Genomic DNA, 18,655 nt, shown 5'->3' on the forward strand with positions numbered 1-18,655 from the left:
TCACTTGCTGAGCAGTCCCCTGCCTTTCAAAATAATCTCACCTTTCTTTTGCTTATGTCATTCTCCATCAATCAATCCTGCACATTAAGTTTCTCTCTCTCGGGGAAAGCGAGCAGCTGTATGTTACCCAGCAGACTACACAAAAGAAGTTACTCCATTACTCCTAATCCTCCTCTTCTTTGGCGTTGGCTAGATGCTGAGTACTGTAACCACATTACATCTAGATAGGAGCAGGCTCTCTACAGGGTTGTGTACATGAATTCATCACCCATTCCCAGATTTGATCTATATGCAAACTGCAGAGGGTCATGTGTTTTCACCTGTGGTCGCAGGTGGGCCAAGGCTACTCTCTCCAGGACCTTAATCACAAACCTGACTCAGGAGCCCAGACAGCAGGCTGGCCACAGGTCCTTAGAACCTCGGGGCTGATGTCATCAGGGCCTACAGTTCTGCCCTGGTACAGTGCCTCCAGCTGTCTCCTGCCCTGGACAGTCATCACAGTCAATACTAACCCATCCTGTTTCTCAAAATCCAGTTTTGCAACACAATTCTCCAGTGTACAAGGCTGAAATAAAAACACATTTAACCTGTCTTGTAATAAAACATGTACTTCTATTTGTAAAGTTTAATCAGCTTTGAGATCAGGTAGCTTATTCCTCCCCATGCTTGTGCTTGGCCAATGGTGTGAAATGAGCATGAATGGTTGTCCGTCTCTCTGCACTAGCCCTGCAGTTAAAATATGACAGTTGGTTATTTGTTTAGTAGTGTGGTTTAGTTCTACAAAAGACAACTGTTTCTAATAAAATTTATTAACATAAGGTGGTCTGGCCAGCAGCAGTGGCTGCATTATCAACACATGGATCCACACACATAAAACAGGAGCTATGGAGCCCTGACAAACATTCTCATGTCATACCTGTGAAAGGAAACAAACACTTTTGATGAAACGTGTGTAAAAAAAAACATTGGCAGCCAAATTAAACAAACTATGGGAGATGAATGCAGCACTGAAATCATTTTACACATTTTACACCAATCAGCTCCTCCTGACAGAGGCTCTGGTAAAACTGGATATGGCCAATCCCTCCAACATCCTGTTCTTTTTGGTTGACAAATGTGTTAGATTTATTCAATGTAGATTTTACCACCTGAATAACTCATTGGCAAAAGTCCAAATAATGCAGGCTGCTCCCAAGTGTGAGAGAAGTAAAACATAAGAAAACCAAATAGATCTTCATTCTCTTGTTCTCGCTGATTCTTCAATGCAAGTAAATCAAGACGGTTCACAGGAAGTGACGGTTTTACTGCCTTTGCTTGTGGCCTCTTCATCACTTCTTTGCACCCACTGTCAAGCTGAAAAACAATGAAACACTACATTAGCCACCACTGCTGCACAGAGTAAAGCTCACATCACAACTCCACATGAGCACAATTATGTTCAAATTTAATCTATCAGGGGTGGAAATCAATGATACCCTTCCCATATCCTTCCATTTATCTTTTTTTTTTTTTTTTAATGTTGAGACACACTGGAAGAAACTGTTAAAATGTGGATGTGTGGAATCTTTCTCAACTAAACTTCAAGGAACATGAGAGATTGAAAAGAATGAGATTTACAAATCTGGGCGAAGGAGAGTACTCGAGAGAACTGACAAGGAGGGACGGTTTATATTAGCTAGGGGAAAACATTGAGGGGAACCCGATCACACTGTTAAATATACATGCACCACCAGGAAGCAACATCCATGTCTTCAAGAAAACTGTTGATAGGATGATAACAGAGAGTGAGCCTTCTAATCTGTGGGGGAGATCTGAATATACACTTATAGTCAAACTAGAAAGAACAGGGCACGAAATCACTCGTTAAGAAAATCAATACATTATTATAATTAATATATGGAGAGACCTGCACCCTAAACCACTCATTACCCCACACTCCACTATTTATACACAAGAATGGATGATTTTATAACATTCTGAAGAGACAAAGATAAAATAAACACCTGTGAAAGTGGAACAGATTAAAGAGATTAAAGAACAGATTAAGAGAGCACAGGAAGTATGGGAGGAAATCATGAAAACAAGAAATAAAATTCATGATTTGACTATGCATGAGATTAAGAAAAATCTAATGTTTCTTAAACAAAGATATTATGAAGGCGGCTCTAAATCAATAAAGTTCTGGTTTAGAAACTTAAAAGAAAATAGCACAAAACACAATCCACAAAGTTAAGAGTAAACTAAATGAAGTTCTGGGAGCATTTGAAGTATACTATAAGACACTATACTCTAAAAAAGGCAGGGGGCAGCATAGCAGAGAGACATCATTTTCTTTAACAGCTTAAATTCTGTTTCACAAATTACCAGTGTAAAATAACAGAAAAGGAGTTAAAAATGGCAATAAGCAAGATCATATAGACCAATATCAGTTCTGAACATAGATTATAGATTATTTACTTTAATCATGGCCAGGAGACTGGAAAAGCACCTACCTAACTTGATACACAACGATCAGACAGGCTTTATACGAGAGCATCAACGCAAGATAACATATGACGGACATTACAAATTATTAGCCATATTCAAGAGAATAAAATAGCAGCAATGGTAATTAGCATGGATGCGGAAAAGGTATTTGAGTCAGTACACTGGAGTTTCCTTTATAAAGTTCTACGTAGATTTGGGCTACACAAAACACTAATTAAAACAATACCGGCACTAATATAAGTAAAACACAGCAGCTTAACACTGAGAGAGCATTACAAAGGCAATGTTTGTTTTTTGTGTTGATGAGGAAGTATAGAGAAGGTTAGAAGGAGCTTCACTGTGTTTTTGTGGATATAGAAAAACAGAAAACAGGGTGCCAAGAGAGGAACTATGGTCCTGCATGAGGAAGTCAGGAGTGGCAGAGAAGTATGTGAGGCTGGTGCAGGACATGTATGAGGACAGAGAAACAGTGGTGAGGTGTATGGTAGGAGTGACTGATGGGTTCACAGTGGGGGTGGGATTATATCAGGTTGGGCAGGAGTCACCATGGACTGTGACGTGCACAGACAGCATTGTGACGTGCAGTGAGAATGGGAAAAGGTGGGGGTATGCTCTGGAGAAAAGAGGAATGAAAGTCAGTAGAAGCAAAACAGAATACGTGTGTGAATGAGAGGGAGAAAGATGCAAGACACAAGGAGCAGAAGGTGGATGACTTAAAATACCTGGGGTCAAATATCTAAATCAAATGACCTCAAGAGGCCTCTCTTGTAGAAAAAGAGAGTGTAGGCAGGGTGGAGACAATTGTGAGGGGTGATTTGTGACAAAAGAAGAGCAGCAAGAGTGAACAGGAAGGTTTATAAGATGGTAGTGACACCTGCTATGATGGATGGTTTGGAGAAGGTGGCACTGACAAAAAGACAGGAGGTCAAGCTGGAGGTGGAGGCGGCAGAGTTAAAAATGTTAAGATGTTTTCATTGGGAGTGACAAGAACGGACAAAGATTAGAAATGAGTACATCAGAGGGACAGCTTAGTGGATATATTGGACAAAGGATGTTGAAGATGGAGCTGCCAGGCAGGAGGAAAAGAGGAACACCACAGAGAAGAGTCAGCAACCTTTCTGTTAAAGTCATGGAGATTTTTTTTTTGGGGGGGGGGGGGGGGGGGGGGGGTAATACATCATTGTAATACAAGGTGCTTGTTGTTCAAAACTACTGAGCCATATGGATTTCTTACTGCAGTTCAGTTTGCGACTGTGTGCAGAAACAAATAAAAGTGTGAACATGTGTACATTTTGTTCTTCTCAAGTCAACACAGAGGTAATCACTGAGCTTCAGCCTCCAACAGTTGTGACTGCAGTGTCATCGTTAGGCTAAGTGGAAACTAAAAGTGAATGTATTGTCTTTTTAAGTGATGAGTGAGCCTGTGTGTGTTTTCGTGTGTGTGTGTGTAAACCTACTTATTAAAAAATGTCTGGTCTTGTAGGTTTAGGACCAAACTGTCAGCGTTAAGATACACCTTGTTCTGAGACGACGCCACCTGGAAGGAAAGACAGTAATGATCAGTCACCTCCCAATGTTGGCAATTACAAATGACATTTTTACCTCAGTGAGGAATTCTGCAGGACGGCCCAAATCCCAGAGCATGCAAATCTGTGATTTTTTCAAGACATAAACGAAACCACAGGAGAAAAACAACAGTACTGACCGTCTTAGCGATGTTCTGTGCTGCTCTGATTCTCCTCAGCTTCAGGTAACCAGGGTTCTTAGTGACTGCTTGGCCCAGCTGATGGAAAACAGTTTTTGTTAACATATTGCATTAAACAATATGACAAGAAATAATGGAAGATGGAGAATGATTACTTGTAATTCCTCTATTTTGAATTTTTACGTCTCTCACAGTTAATAAAATTCTCAAGGTTTGTTTTGCTGTCCGACTCCGGTTTACATACGTTTGTAAAACAGAGCAGAGATTTCAACCTTCCAAGGTGCACGGAGAACAGGATAAGATCTCAAAAAGTTAAAGCTCTAGCAACAGTTATTGTACTCAGATCAACTATTTCTTGACTGATGTGTGTTGGCTTGTGGCAGGTTTCCATAAAAACAGTAACTAGTAACTCAGTTACCATTCTAGCAGCTTCAGCCTCTCCCTCAGCCTGGATGATCTTCTGTCTCTGATCCTGTTTGGCCTTCTCCACATAGAACTGGGCTCTCTGGGCCTCTTGTTGGGCTAAACAAACACATTTACATTACTAAAGTTCTTTCATTTAAAAAACAAACAAACAAAAAAAAACAGTTTACACTTCACATATGTTGACAATGCAACCCATGCACACATGTTTAACCATGTTTAGTTTCACAGAGACAATTATGAGAACTATGATGACAGCAGGCTTGTTGTACTTTGGCTTCATTGCAGTGAACAGCTGCTGGGCTGGGACTGTCAGTGTTGAAAAGCAGAGAACACCACTCACTGAACACCAATGAGAAACACTAATAACCTGTTGGAAATTTGTTAAACTTACTATGGTTAACAATTGTAGTGATGAGTGTGTGCTGACCTACTGATTTCTGAACCTTACCAACTTGCTTAGCTTCCACAGCAGCAGTGTACTGGCTGCTAAAACTCAGCTCAGTAATGGCGACATCATCAAGAATGATGTTGAAATCTTTGGCCCTTTCAAACAGCTCCCTGCGCACCAGCAGGGACACCTAAACAATAAACACAAACAGTAATGCGTGTCAACTTTTCGAGGCAACAACAGCTTAGTTAAACGATCGCATCTACAGCAGAATCAGGTGATTATTAAATTCATTGTTCAGGATCAATTTATCAGTGTTGATTACATGAATTGACCAAATGAAAAGAAAATACAGTAAATGGGATAAAACATCAAATTCATCCCGGCAGAGCATGCAAAGGTGTTGCAGTACCTGTGCTCTCTGTGTGATGAGCTGTGAGGCATTAAACTTTGCTACCACAGACTTGAGGATCTCATTGACAATAGATGGGAGGACTCTCTCATCATAATCCTTCCCCAGCTGCTTGTACATGGCTGGCAAGTTGGATGCCATGGGTCTGGACAACACCCGCACTCCTATATTCACCATCTGCAGATCTATATACAAATACACACACACACACACACCAAAAATGATTGCATTTTTTCTTTGCCACCTCTCCAACGCTTGGTAATTTTGTACTTAAAAGACATTTTTTATCTCAGTTCTTATACTGGCAGAGGGATACATTAATCAGTAGCTGTCTCAGGCACAGGTTATATCAATACTTACTAATTTAGTGAACATGATAAAATCCACACAAATGGTTACAGAGCTTCCTCGCTTAAATAGCAAATACTTGCAAAATATTTTTTCACAGAAATCACATTTTAAGGTGTTTTCAAACCAACATTTGTTCTGGCATTGTGTGATCTAAAATGTATACAGAACATGTTCTAAAAGTGGGGCTTTTTTTTTAAATGTAATTTTTAAGTTCTGAATCTTTTCCTGGTTTTTTCAGACCAACAAACCCGCAAACTGTACAACCCTGTGCTTCTATCTTGTTTTGTCCTGTTTGCTGTTCATGGTCTCTTTGTGATATTTATTGCCTCTTTTCTTTTCCTTTGCCAAGCAAAACCAGTCATAACACGGTGCCCCTCAGTGACCTGCAATCAGGGGAGGCAGGTGAGGCACTGCCTCCCCTGTCATCATGACAAGTAAAATACTAACAAGGATAAGAGAAAATACATTTGACCACTTGAATGTTCTATAAAACTGTTTTATAAAACTGTTTTCTGAATTATTTCAACACTTTAATGGTCAAAATCATGGAATTAGGCATCGCCTGTTCAAACACAGAAGAATTGCAGGGCGAGGCAGTGCAGTACTGTGCCTCACCTCTGGTGGCGCTGTGTCACATACAAGGCGGTTGGCGCATGCCCATTGCGGTCTCTCTTTATATCACCAATATACGTGTTTGATTACACGTGTTACACATGCTAATGTTCCACAGTCTGTCTAATATATTGAATGAACCTGTGTGACATGTTTATTCTTTGTGATCGGTCATAAATGCACGGTGAAAATACACAGGAGGAGGCAGAAAGTACCGTGCCGCACCGATAGGGGGCAGTGCTGCAACAGTGCTGTCCCAGCAGCAGCAGGATAGGCACATGGACTTCATCTTCAAATAAAGGTAAGATAACACATGTTTTTTAAAATTATTTAAAAAGAGAAGTTTACACCCCCCCGCCCAAAAAATAAATAAATAAATTAGTTTGACCTTACATTCAATATTTTGTTTTTCTTGCCATCATTGTTGAACAGTATGGAGTTGATTAAAGCATAATTAATTATTAGCATAATTAAAATTGAAATATAAACTTCTATTTTGGGTTCATATATGTGAACATCTGACTCCAGACAAGTCAGTGCCTCACCCGTCACAAACCTCACCGCAGGTCACTGGTGCCCCTCCCTGAGCCTGGATCTGCCAGAGTTTTCCTCCTGTTAAAAGGGAGTTCTTCCTCCCCACTGTTGCTCTGTGCTTGTTCATAGGGGGTTGATCTTCTCTTTCTAGTATTGTACTGTCTTTGGAATATAAACCACCTACATGACTGTTGTTGTTAACTAGCAGTCTACGAATTACCGTATTTTTCGGACTATAAGCCGCTACTTTTTTCCCACGTTTTGAACCATGCGGCTTATAGCCCGGTGCGGCGTTTCTGTGGATTTTTCTTTAACCACCAGGGGGCTCTTTAGCAGGATATGAATCATGGGACGTCAAAGTTGGAAATCAAAGAAGAAAGCGCCAACAAGTGCTAGCAGCAGGCACAAAAGAGATTTTTTTCAAACTCCCTCATCATGGAAACCACAAAAAGAACTTCCTATGATGCCGCTTTTAAGTTGAGGGCTATCGACCTGGCACTACAGGAGGGAAATAGAGCCGCTGCACGTAAGCTCGGCGTGAACGAATCAATGGTGAATTGACTTGTTATAACTCAAATTTGGGGTTGTGTGTCCCCCTCTGCTGAGTGCCGAGTAATTGTGGAAAACCGAGAGCGGCGGAGATACCAGCGGCTTATAGCCCGGTGCGGCTTATATATGTACGTTTCCAGTTTTTTCCAAAAAATTTGTAGGTGCGGCTTATAGTATGGTGCGCTCTATAGTCCGGAAAATACGGTATATAAATAAAGCTTAACTGAACCAAAATAAATTTCAGGTATATTTGCAACATTGGACATCAGGAAACAAGCAAGACAATCTTCAGTGTTGGAAATTATGTTTACCATTATCTTCCAGTCCAAAGACATGCAGTGAGTGGGGTTAGGTTAACTGTGACTCTAAATTGGCCATAGGTGTGAATATGAGTGTGGATGGTTGTCTGTCTCTCTGTGTTACCCTGCGACAGGCTGGCAACCTGTGCAGGGTGTACCCTGCCTTTTGCCCTATAACAGCTGGGATAGGCTCCAACCCCCCCGCGACCCTGAACAGGATAAGCGGAGGAAGGAAGGAAGGATTGATAGATGGATCCACGGCAGCAGCGTGTTGGGGTGACTGTAGCTCAGTAGGTAGAGGAGGTCACTTCTACCTCCTCTGGTTCAATCCCTGGCTGCTCCAATCTGTATGCCAAAGTATCCTTGGGCAAGATACTGAACCCCAAGATGCTTTCCGACGCAGCCATCGGAGTATGAATGTTTGTAAATGTTAGATAGAATACACTTAAGCTTAGAAAGAAGTGCTTGTGTGAATGTGGCATGTTGTGTAAAGCACTTTGAGAGCTGAGAGAGACCTGTCCATTTACCATGTTGCTACTACGAACAAGAGCTATAAGCTCTTAAACTAGTCAAAAAAAAAAAAAAAACCACATTCTAACTCAATGCTTTTTAAATTTGTTTTTTGACCAGAGCTTATAGCTGCTGTTTGTAGTAGCAACATGCTGCTGCCGTGGGTCCAGATAATCCATAACAGAGAAAGAGCCTGGTGTCCATTACCTTTACTACCAGTCAAAGAGGAGATTTTCCTGGGTTTAGCTCTGATATCATAGATGATAGGATACTGGAACCATGGGATCCTACAAAAGATTCCAAAGTCAGGGCAAAGGTAATCAAGAATACAGGAATTTTCAAACTGTCACAGCCTACAACAGTGTGGAAATGTCTTTTCAAACTAAATATTTCAACAATATAATTAAGGTCATTCCTTAATTAATCTTAATTAGGGATTAATTAAGGAAAATATAATTAAGGATCTTTCAAGTTTGATATTAACAGCTATTTGGTGGAATATTTCATTAGCAATAAATTCAGTATTTTAAATCGGCAACCTCACCTACTTTGTCACAATACAAATGCACTATACTGCCAATTTTTTTTTTTTTTAAATCTGTGTTTTCTCATGCACTACCATAGCAATCTAGCCAAAGGCATCTACACCAGCGAACTACGGGGATCGGCACAGTTGTGTGACGGTCCTACACCGAGCCTACGCACAGCTTTGCAGACACGTGTTGTAGCTGTTTACCGTCACCAGGGTGCAGCATCAAAAATAAGTGAATGAGTCTGTGGCCTATTCTTGCTTTTGCTGTTGTTGGTCCTCAGGCAGCCATGAAGATGAACAAAGTTATAACAAAGCGCTGATGTTAAAGTGTTCCACTCCACCCACGGTTTCTCGTGCTGTTTTCTCCTGTGTTTCTCCCCTTCACAGTCAAGTCTGCTGTCCTTTCAACTCAATTCAATTTTATTTATATAGCACCAAATCACAACAGTCACCTCAAGGCACGTTATAGTGTAAGGTAAAGACCCTACTTAACAATCAGTCCCCTTTGACCTACTCATAGCATATGCTGCCAGGCTATGTGCTGCACACAAGCACATCTGTGCAGGCTGCACTTCCAGTTTTCAGTTTCTCAGGGAGATTTAATGGTGCCATGCAAAAGACCAAATCAATAAAAGAATGCACATCAAGAACACAGTGGTATTTTTCTCTGCCACTCTTTGCTAACTCCTCTTGAAATTTTATTCGCTGGTTTTCTGGAGACAGTGTTGTGCATTTGTTGTGTCCTCCTTCCATATGGTTTCAGTACTTATTGTCCACCAGGTTATTTGACTCAGCCCCATTAGCCAAACTTCTCCTTTTTCCCCTCTCATTTCAGTCTGTCCTTTAGTTCTCTGGCTTGGTTAAATGCCTCTCAAAGGCACTTCTTTACTAGCTGTGATTGTATTAGCATAACTGGAGAGAGAGAGGGGGCACCCATTATTTTTCGCTTGGGGCCTCCAATTCACTAAAACTGCTCTGGAGCTAGCCACATTAAAAGTGAGCTAGATTTGTGACAACATGAACTTAATACATAATTCCTAACTTCATTATTTTTCTCATTCATTCATTATTATATTAATCTCGTCCACCACCCCACCCTTTGTAATAGTACCAGCAACCACAAAGGAGGGAAAGCAAATCACCCAACCCTACCATGAAGGCGGCTGGCTATCCACAGTACACTGCTCTCATGCTTCCTCTGTTCTCCTTCTCCTGCTGTATGCATGACCCACCTTCTTGAGGCTAGTACCCCATCAAATCAAATTTAAATGACAACTTGTGGCTTTAATACTATTTATAGCCATGAGAGCAGACTGAAGTGTTAGTACTACAAAAAGTCCAGAAGTAATTTTCTGATTCTACCTGAAATGCAGTCCTTCAGCCAGAACCGTGTCCATCTGCACCCCTCCAATCCTGTTGAAGATGATGGCTCTGTGACCACCCTCCACTGCTCTCACAGACAGACAGAGAAACAATTATATTGGCATAACTGAAGTTTTGACACTTTGCACTAACTTAAGGCCATCAGATCTATTTCTGTAGATCACCACAGCATTACTCAGATGTCACATGAAAGCATAGTGTGAAGTTTAATGGTACACAAGTAAAGATGTATTTACCTGTGTAGGTGGCTTCTTTAATGCCATACGCCAATGCACCAGCTCCGAGCAGCAGTTTCAGTCCTAATCCTGCCCCTTTGCCACCAGATGAGGACATCCGGCCAGCCAGATCCCTCAGGTGCTGGATGAAGCGCTGCAGTTCATGTTGTATGTGGTGATGAGAGTGCGGCAACAAAAACATGATCAGCATCATCATGATGTGTATGGAACGTGTGAGTTGAGTCGAACTGATATATAAAAACACAATAATTTGATGTTGCAGCTAAACACCCATCTCTGGTGCTACAGTGCCAGTTATATTCCAGGACTGGTTACAAATTCAGTGCTGGTGTAATTTCACTACCAAGTTTGATTTTTCTGATTCATCATTTAGTTGATGGAGGCATGTTGGTGCAGGGGTTAGCACTGTCATCTCACAGCAAGAAGGTTTTGGATTTGAACTTAAGGGTCTCCTGTGGAATTTGGATGTTCTCCCTGTGCCTGTGAGGGTTTCCTCCCACAGTCTAAAGACATGTGTGTCAGGTGTAGATGTGTGCATGGATGGCTGTCTGTCTATATGTTAGCCCTGTGATGGATCTGGCACCTGTCCGGGATGTAGCCGTGATTCTCGCCCACTGTTAACTGGCTAGGCTGACACTGCCATGTTTAAATAGTTTATTAAGGGAGACAATAAAGACACAGCAGAGGAGAGAAGAAGCCTGCTGTCCTTAAGCAGAAAAAAGTCTACATTAAAATAACCTGTCAGCAGGTTATTTTATCGCCAGTGACCCTAACCCCACTGACTATATGTCTTTGGACTGTGGGAGTGCACACGCAATGAACTGGCACATGCTGACTGACTCGTTACTAATGTGAGCTCCTTGCCACAGCCTCGCATTAGTGCCAAATAAACATTTCATACAATACCGACATTTAACAAAATGAAGGCTTCTTAAATAAAAAGCATTCATATTTAAAACACTTACATTCGGCTCCTTATTCGCCATGTTTTAAACGTCAGAACCCAAGGTCGAGACAGCCCCTTCCGCGTGGCCCGCAAACTATCCTGGGATATGTAGTTCTTTTTTATTCTTTTTATTTGGTGTGATGGCATGCTTATTACTGCCCCCTGCAGGTCCCAGTTGTCATTTATTATTGCTCCAAATAACACTTGAGTTTGAGTTCTGTTCCTGTCCATCCTGGTCACTTCCAATGAAAATCTTAATATCTTCAGCTCCGCCACCTCCAGCTCGTCTTTGTGTCAGCCATCATAGCAGGTCTCACTACCATCCTGTAAACCTTCCTTTTCACTCTTGCTGCTATTGCTCTGTCACAAATCAGTAGGGATTACAACCTACAGTATATTAATTGCATTTCCAAGCTGAAATTTTCAAAACGTAAAAATAAATAATAAATGCAAATTTGTAAAATGCCACCCAAAATAAAAGGTTAGTGAAAATTTGCTTCATAAGCATGTGGTTAAAACAGTTTAACTTGTTACACTCATACACAGTTTATAACATTGCTCTGTTGCACCTCAGCAAATCACAATATACACATGAATTATGTTACTTTGTCCACTTAAATTAGAGTCTCTGAAAATGGGAGGCTTTGTAAAAATTCCTATCATTCCTAATGCAAGATTTGTATAGCAAACCCTCATATTAAAACTTTAAGTCTGCAGTTCAATCACATGTTAATGGTTTGATTTAAAATCCACTGTGGTGGTGTACAGAGGTAAAACAACAAAAATCATGTTTCTGTCCAACAACTTATGGACCTGACTGTATCTACTGAGGAGCCTCTCGTGCTTTAACATGGGTGGGACTATTCTGCGTGCGTGTTATCAAGCAGTGTGCCAGGGCAGTAGAGTGAAGGCAGCTGATGCCAACAGACCGAACAAGCTGATCAGGAAAGCTGGCTCAGTTCTTGGGAGTAGAACTTGAGACAAAGTTGATGAAGAAGCTTCTCATGAACAATCCATCCCACCTTATGCATGCTTACACACACACACACACACACACACACCACTTTATAGTATCATACTCTTACAACATCCCATCTGTTCTTTACCAGATAGGGGAAATATAGTATTATCTGTCATTTTCTCTCTCTGTTATCACTTATCTCATTTGCTTATCTCAGTCTCTCCCAACCTTCACATGCTTGATGAGAATGTGAGTCTGGACACATCTGTGTACCAACATTGGGTCACACGCCACCTAGTGGGAACAGGAAATCAGCAGTAGACTTATAATCATCATCCCATGAGTGTAAAATTTCATTGTTGAGTGCAAGCATTATATATAGGAGCATAACATATAATCAGTGGTCACTTGTCAACGCCACCTAGTAGGTATAAGAGACCTTCAGTGGCCAAATGACACGGTACCGGGCTAAAAACATTCAGGTGACCCCGTGACGGTCCTGACCGTGTCAACCACGAACTGTAGCACGACTTGACTGCACCCCTGCTCGACATGCGGCCGAGACTCTCATTGCTGCTGCGCTGCTTTAATATTATGATTAACATTGTACCCCTCTGTGAATCAACATCTTATTGTGGTAGAGGGGTTTGTGTGTCCCAGTGATCCCAGAGACTATGTTGTTTGGGGGCTTTTGCCCCCTGGTAGGGTCTCCCAAGGCATACTGGTTCTGGGTGAGGGTGTCATGGTCCTCCAGTCCTCCCGTGATGGCTCACGCATTCTATCCTTTTCTCCACTAGTTTCTCTCTCTACTCTCCCTCTGTCTTGTGTGTTTGTGTGTTAACCACACCTTTAATTTCAAGGCAAGCCTTACCTCTGCTACTGCCCTTCGGTCCAATTTACCTGTTAGTAATCGGCCAGTGCTGAATCGTTAAGTTATAAACAGTTTGTGCTGTCCTCCATTCTGTGCATGCTTTACCTGTTTATGTGTTTTGCCTTCATGTCGTCATCTGTTCCCCTCTGCACAGGAATACTGGAAACCCAGAGAGTCTCTGAGAGAGAGAGAGAGAGAGAGAGAGAGAAAGAGAGTCCCTGTCAAGAGAGCTGCCTTTGGTTTTGCCTTGCTTGGAGCCATTGTTATCTAACTGGAATTGCTACCACTGTCAAACATCACATTCTGCTTTGTTGTAAATAAATTTGTGAACTTTTTCTGAGTCTGTGCCTGAGTCTCATTTACTTCATGAATTATGACAGCCAGCAAAAAGACTCAGCAGACCCTGGTTCCTCTCATCCCTCCTTCGCTCACCTGGAAGCCCAGCTGGACCAGCATGAGAACATGCTTCCCCACTTCTAACGGGATATTATGAAGTGAAGAGTGAAGAGACGAGCTGAGCTGGCAACTGATCACCACCTGGTGGTGAGTTGGATCAGGTGCCAGGGGAGGATGTTGGACAGGTCTGACACAGTCAAATGAAGGTACAATACAGTGAAGATGCACAAGAATTGTCTAGCAGAAGGCCTGATCCAAGAGACAATCTTGAAGCCTCAGTTCTGGCAGAACTTTGACAGCATTCCAAGCGAGGCTCAGGACACTTGAATCTGGATTGACCATGTGCCACTCATCCACTGCTGAGGAAGCTGTATGGATCTGTGGTCCTAAGGTTGTTGGTACCTGTTACAACATCAACAATAAATAAATTCATTGTGGACACCGTGAAGAGAGCTGTCAGATGAAGAAGGAGTTGTACCAAGCTTGGTAAGTTTCCAGGACTCTGGAGCCAGTTGACAGGTATTAGCAGTGGAAGTGGATGTTGTGGGGCTGTCTTGGTTGAGAAGTCTCTGCTGGAGGTCAGGGACAGTCCCCCTGGATCGGCAAACTGGAATGGTGGTCCCCCTTCAAGAGGACGAGGGGAATCACATTCCTTAGCCTCGCTGTAGAAGTCTATGCCAGGATACTGGAGAGGAGATCCATCTTGGATCTTGGACTAAGAAGAAACAATGGGCTTTTTGGCCTGGCCATAGAAAAGCGCACCAACTTTTTACTTTTGCAAGGATATTTAAGGGTGCATGGGAAGTTTTCCAACAAGTCTACATGTATTTTCTGGACCTGGAGGAGGCACTGGACTGCATCCCCCACAGTGTACTGCTTGGGGTACTTTGGGAGCATAGGGTTTTGGGCCAGTTGTTACAGGCTGATCAGTTACTGTAAAACTATAGTGAAAGCATGGTCTGCATTACTGGCAATAAGTCAAAGTCGTTTCTGGTTGCTGTGGGACAGCACCAGTGCTGCCCTTTGTCATCAGTTCTGTTCAGAACCTTGATGGGCAGAATTTCTAGGTGTTACCAAGCAGCACAGGCTGTACAATTTGGTAGCCACAGGATCATGTCTCTGCTTTTTTGCAGATGATGTGGTCCTGCTGGCATCATCGAGTGATGACCTCCAACTTCCTGGAGATTTATGCATCATAGATTTATTGTATCTGCAAACCCCTCTGAAACCCTACACCATAACCTATTGTCTGATTTAGACTTCTGTGGAGAATCTTTATAGAGCCTATGATGTAACCTACATAAGTGGCCAACGTTATTGCCGGCGTTGTGCCAAAAGTGATCATCTGCCAAAAGGTGATTTCTGATATTTGCTAAAAATTATTGCCTGTATTTAAAATGATGTTAATGACTTGTTGGCCTGTCAAACATTTCTCTCATGAATGATATCAAGTAATTTTGAGCCTGAAAGAAGAACATTCTTATCACAAAGTAGAAGCTGCAATCAGTTCTTGGCAAAATGACTTTTATATATCCTTTATTTATTTGAGAATAAAAGTCTCATTGGCATTAAAAATATATTTTTCAAGAGAGATCTGGCCAAGAAGACTGCAGAATTACAACAAATATAACATGACAGTTCAATCAAGATATTATAAGTGGCCAAAAAGGACATGATTGATTATAATATAGGTACAATAACACAAAATCATAAAAATACTTGCAAAACAGGTCATTTCTTTATTTCCTATATAACCCCTTCATAAATTCTGTTGACTACAGTCTATTTACCAATATGAGAAAACATATTAGACATAAAAAAACACACACACAGATATCAAACATCAGAAATCACTTTTTGGCACAACACTGGCATTTATGCTTGTGCTGGTGCATTTTGTGTTAATTACCATGTGGTTGTGTCCCGGTGTTTTATATGCAATGCTGGCTGATAGAAACAAATAAAATGCAGGGACTTTCTTCCTTACTGGGTCTTTGCTCTTTGTTGTTGGTATTTTTTTCAGGGTCAGACATATTTGTCCCTCTAGTTTTTCCATTTCTTCGTAAATTCCCTCATGTTAATTCCCATAGTTTCAGCAATCTCCCTCCATGAATTTACTGACAATACTTATATTGATGCTATATGCTTATATGCTTATATTGATGCTATGATTATTCTTCCTTATACTGAGACAATGATCGTTATTCTTTTACTGATAAATTTAAAAACTGCAGTGAAAAAGTAGCCACAAATGCACAGGAGGAATTGGTGGAACTGAACAGGCCACTCACAATTATTGTGGGCTGTATTGGACCCAATGTGCAGTTAAATGTCTAATCTTGGATTTATGCTTCAGTGGGAAATCTAGGCTGTAGTTACAGCAGAGGTTTCTGCTTACGATGTAGGTTGTGGCATACATTTCCCACTAAAACATAAATCCCCAGTAATGTAAAATAACATTATTCATAACCATTTCATAGACATATCGTTATGTACAGCTATTTTCAGTACTACTGATATTTATTTAGATTCTTTCTCTCCAGTTGATCTGAGTAAACTTCAGTAGTTACTTCCTCCAAGACTAAAAAGTGAGGACTGAAACATGGTTGAGTCAAAACATCTCAGATTCTAATGTGGATCTATCTGGTTTCACCCTCATACAGGTCAGACAGAGATGGCAAGAAAAAAGGTGGGGGTCTGGGTTTATTTGTAAACCAGAGATGGTGTAATACTGTACATATCACCATCAAGGAGATCATGTGTTGTCAGTCACATCATAACAATACTTGTGTACATTCCACCCAAGGATGGCATTACCTTGGCCTCCAGTAACACTGTGAGAAATCTTGGAGTAATTTTTTTTAAACGATATTTGTTGGCCTTATTACATCTTTATTGGACAGTTGTTGCAGTGGAGAGACAGGAAAGCGGGAGGAGAGATAGGGAAGACATGCAGTAAATAGCAACAGGACAGGACTTGAACCTGCGCAGACTGCTCCGCCACACGGGGTATGTGGTCGCCTGTTCACACCCTGAGCCACCCTGGTGCCCATTGTGGAATAATTTTTGACCAGAGTATGTCCTTTAATGCACATATTAAACTTCAGCTTTCAGGCCCCTCTTCTGTGAAACCAGCTCCCAGTTTGGATTCAGGAGACAGACACCCTCTCTATTTTTAAGATTAGGCTTAAAACTTTCCTTTATGATCAAGCTTATAGTTAGGGCTGGATCAGGTGACCCTGAACCATCCCTTAGTTTTGCTGCGATAGACCTAGGCTGCTGGGGGGTTCCCATAATGCACTGTTTCTTTTCATTCACCTTATTTACTCTGTTTATACTTCACTCTGTATTTAATTATTAGTTATTATTAATCTCTGTCTCTGTTCCACAGCATGTCTTTTGTCCTGTCTCTCTCCTCTCAGCCCCATCTGGTCACAGCAGATGACCCCCCCCCTCCCTGAGCCTGGTTCTGCTGGAGCTTTCTTCCTGTTAAAAGGAAGTTTTTCCTTCCCACTGTCGCCAATTGCTGCTCATAGGGGGTCGTTTTGACTGTTGGGTTTTCTCTATATTATTGTAGGATCTTTACCCACAATACAAAACGCCTTGAGGCGACTGCTGTGATTTGGTGCTATATAAATAAAATTGAATTAATTGAATTGAATTGCTACTTGAACTGCATACTTGTCATCTTGCTCATAATCGCTGTAGGTGTTTATACACAGATACTGCAGTTTTGTTTAGACCGTAAAATGTGTTCACAGCATCTTCTTCCACAGAGCCATGTGTGTTTCTAGCTACATAATAGTAGTCCAGGATGGAAAAAAACCCCACAAAAACTGATTAATAGGCCTGTGTACACTATGTTAAAATGTATGCAAGTGTAAATTTATACCATTGCTGATTAATTCTTTTTATAATGAACAAACTAGACAGGCATACACACACACACACACACACACCCCACAAAACCAGTTAACGTTCTGGCCTAAACCTGTATGGCTCACACTGTAAGTATGGCTCACAATCACCTCCCACAAAGAGACAGTGTGGGTATATTATACATTTTCTTAATCCTTAGAGTCTTCTGAGTATTGCAGTGGTTGACTCTTGTGTCCCTGATGTCTCTGGATGCCACAGGGCTAAAAGAAACTATTTAGGTTAGGTGAAAATTATGGGGAAATTTGTATTATTTGTGGTTTAAAGAGCTCTACTGACCTCTATGTTGAGCAAAGAGATCCAATACCTGGCTCAAATGAACACCATGAGGGTTCCTTTTAAAATGATACCAAACACTATATTCTAGACCTTTGAAAAAAGTCTGTACCATAAGCCTAAAGTAGATATACACAGTGTCAAAAAAAACAAAATTTTTCTTAAGGGGTTGTTAAATTCATGAGCTGATAACTGTGACTAAGCTACCACTTTGAAAGAGCTATCATACCAAAATATCATCTACAGATATGTAACTTTTCAAAAATTATGATTAAGTTTTGCCACCCTGAGATGGACCAAAAAGTGAAATTTTGGCCTATGTATGTAGTATTGCTTTCTTGCATTCTCTAAAATTAGAAACATTCTGTCTCAGAGTGATGCTGAAAAGCGAATTCATGCATTTATTACTTCTAGGTTGGACTATTGTAATTAAGTATTATTAACAGCTCCCTGAAAAGCTTTCAGCTGGTCAAAAATGCTGCAGCTAGAGTACTGACAGGGACTAGAAAGAGAGAGCAGATTTCTCCCATTGGCTCCTTGTTAAAGCCAGAATGGAATTTTAAACCCTTCTTTGCACATACAAGGTCTTGAATAATCAGGCCCCATTTTATTTAAAGACCTCATAGTACCACATAACCACAACAGAGCGCTCAGACTGCTGGATTACTTGTGATTCCTAGGGTAGAATGGGAGGCAGAGCCTTCAGCTCTCAGTCCCCTCTTTCTGTGAAACCAGCTCCCAGTTTGAATATCCAGGAGGATATTTTGAAATATACATTATTCACTCTGTAAGTATAACTGACATGCAGGCCAAAAACAACCAAAACAAAAAAACAGCACACATCA

At 41.2% G+C, this 18,655-nt stretch overlaps 1 protein-coding gene across 1 annotated transcript; it reads right to left on the minus strand.

Moving 5' to 3' along the window:
* Positions 1–789: 789 nt before the first annotated feature.
* On the minus strand, positions 790–11,532 carry LOC115779559 (prohibitin-2-like). Its single transcript, XM_030728287.1, has 10 exons — positions 11,390–11,532; positions 10,425–10,557; positions 10,168–10,252; positions 8,481–8,560; positions 5,419–5,603; positions 5,067–5,196; positions 4,611–4,714; positions 4,193–4,270; positions 3,945–4,024; positions 790–1,353 (listed from the first exon to the last, which is right to left on the minus strand). The coding sequence occupies exons 1-10, from the start codon at positions 11,408–11,410 to the stop codon at positions 1,329–1,331; spliced, it is 921 nt and encodes a 306-aa protein (XP_030584147.1). The 5' UTR covers positions 11,411–11,532; the 3' UTR covers positions 790–1,328.
* Between the last annotated feature and the right edge of the window lie 7,123 nt (positions 11,533–18,655).

This window comes from Archocentrus centrarchus, chromosome 4, assembly GCF_007364275.1.
Source record: "Archocentrus centrarchus isolate MPI-CPG fArcCen1 chromosome 4, fArcCen1, whole genome shotgun sequence".
NCBI lineage: Eukaryota > Metazoa > Chordata > Actinopteri > Cichliformes > Cichlidae > Archocentrus > Archocentrus centrarchus.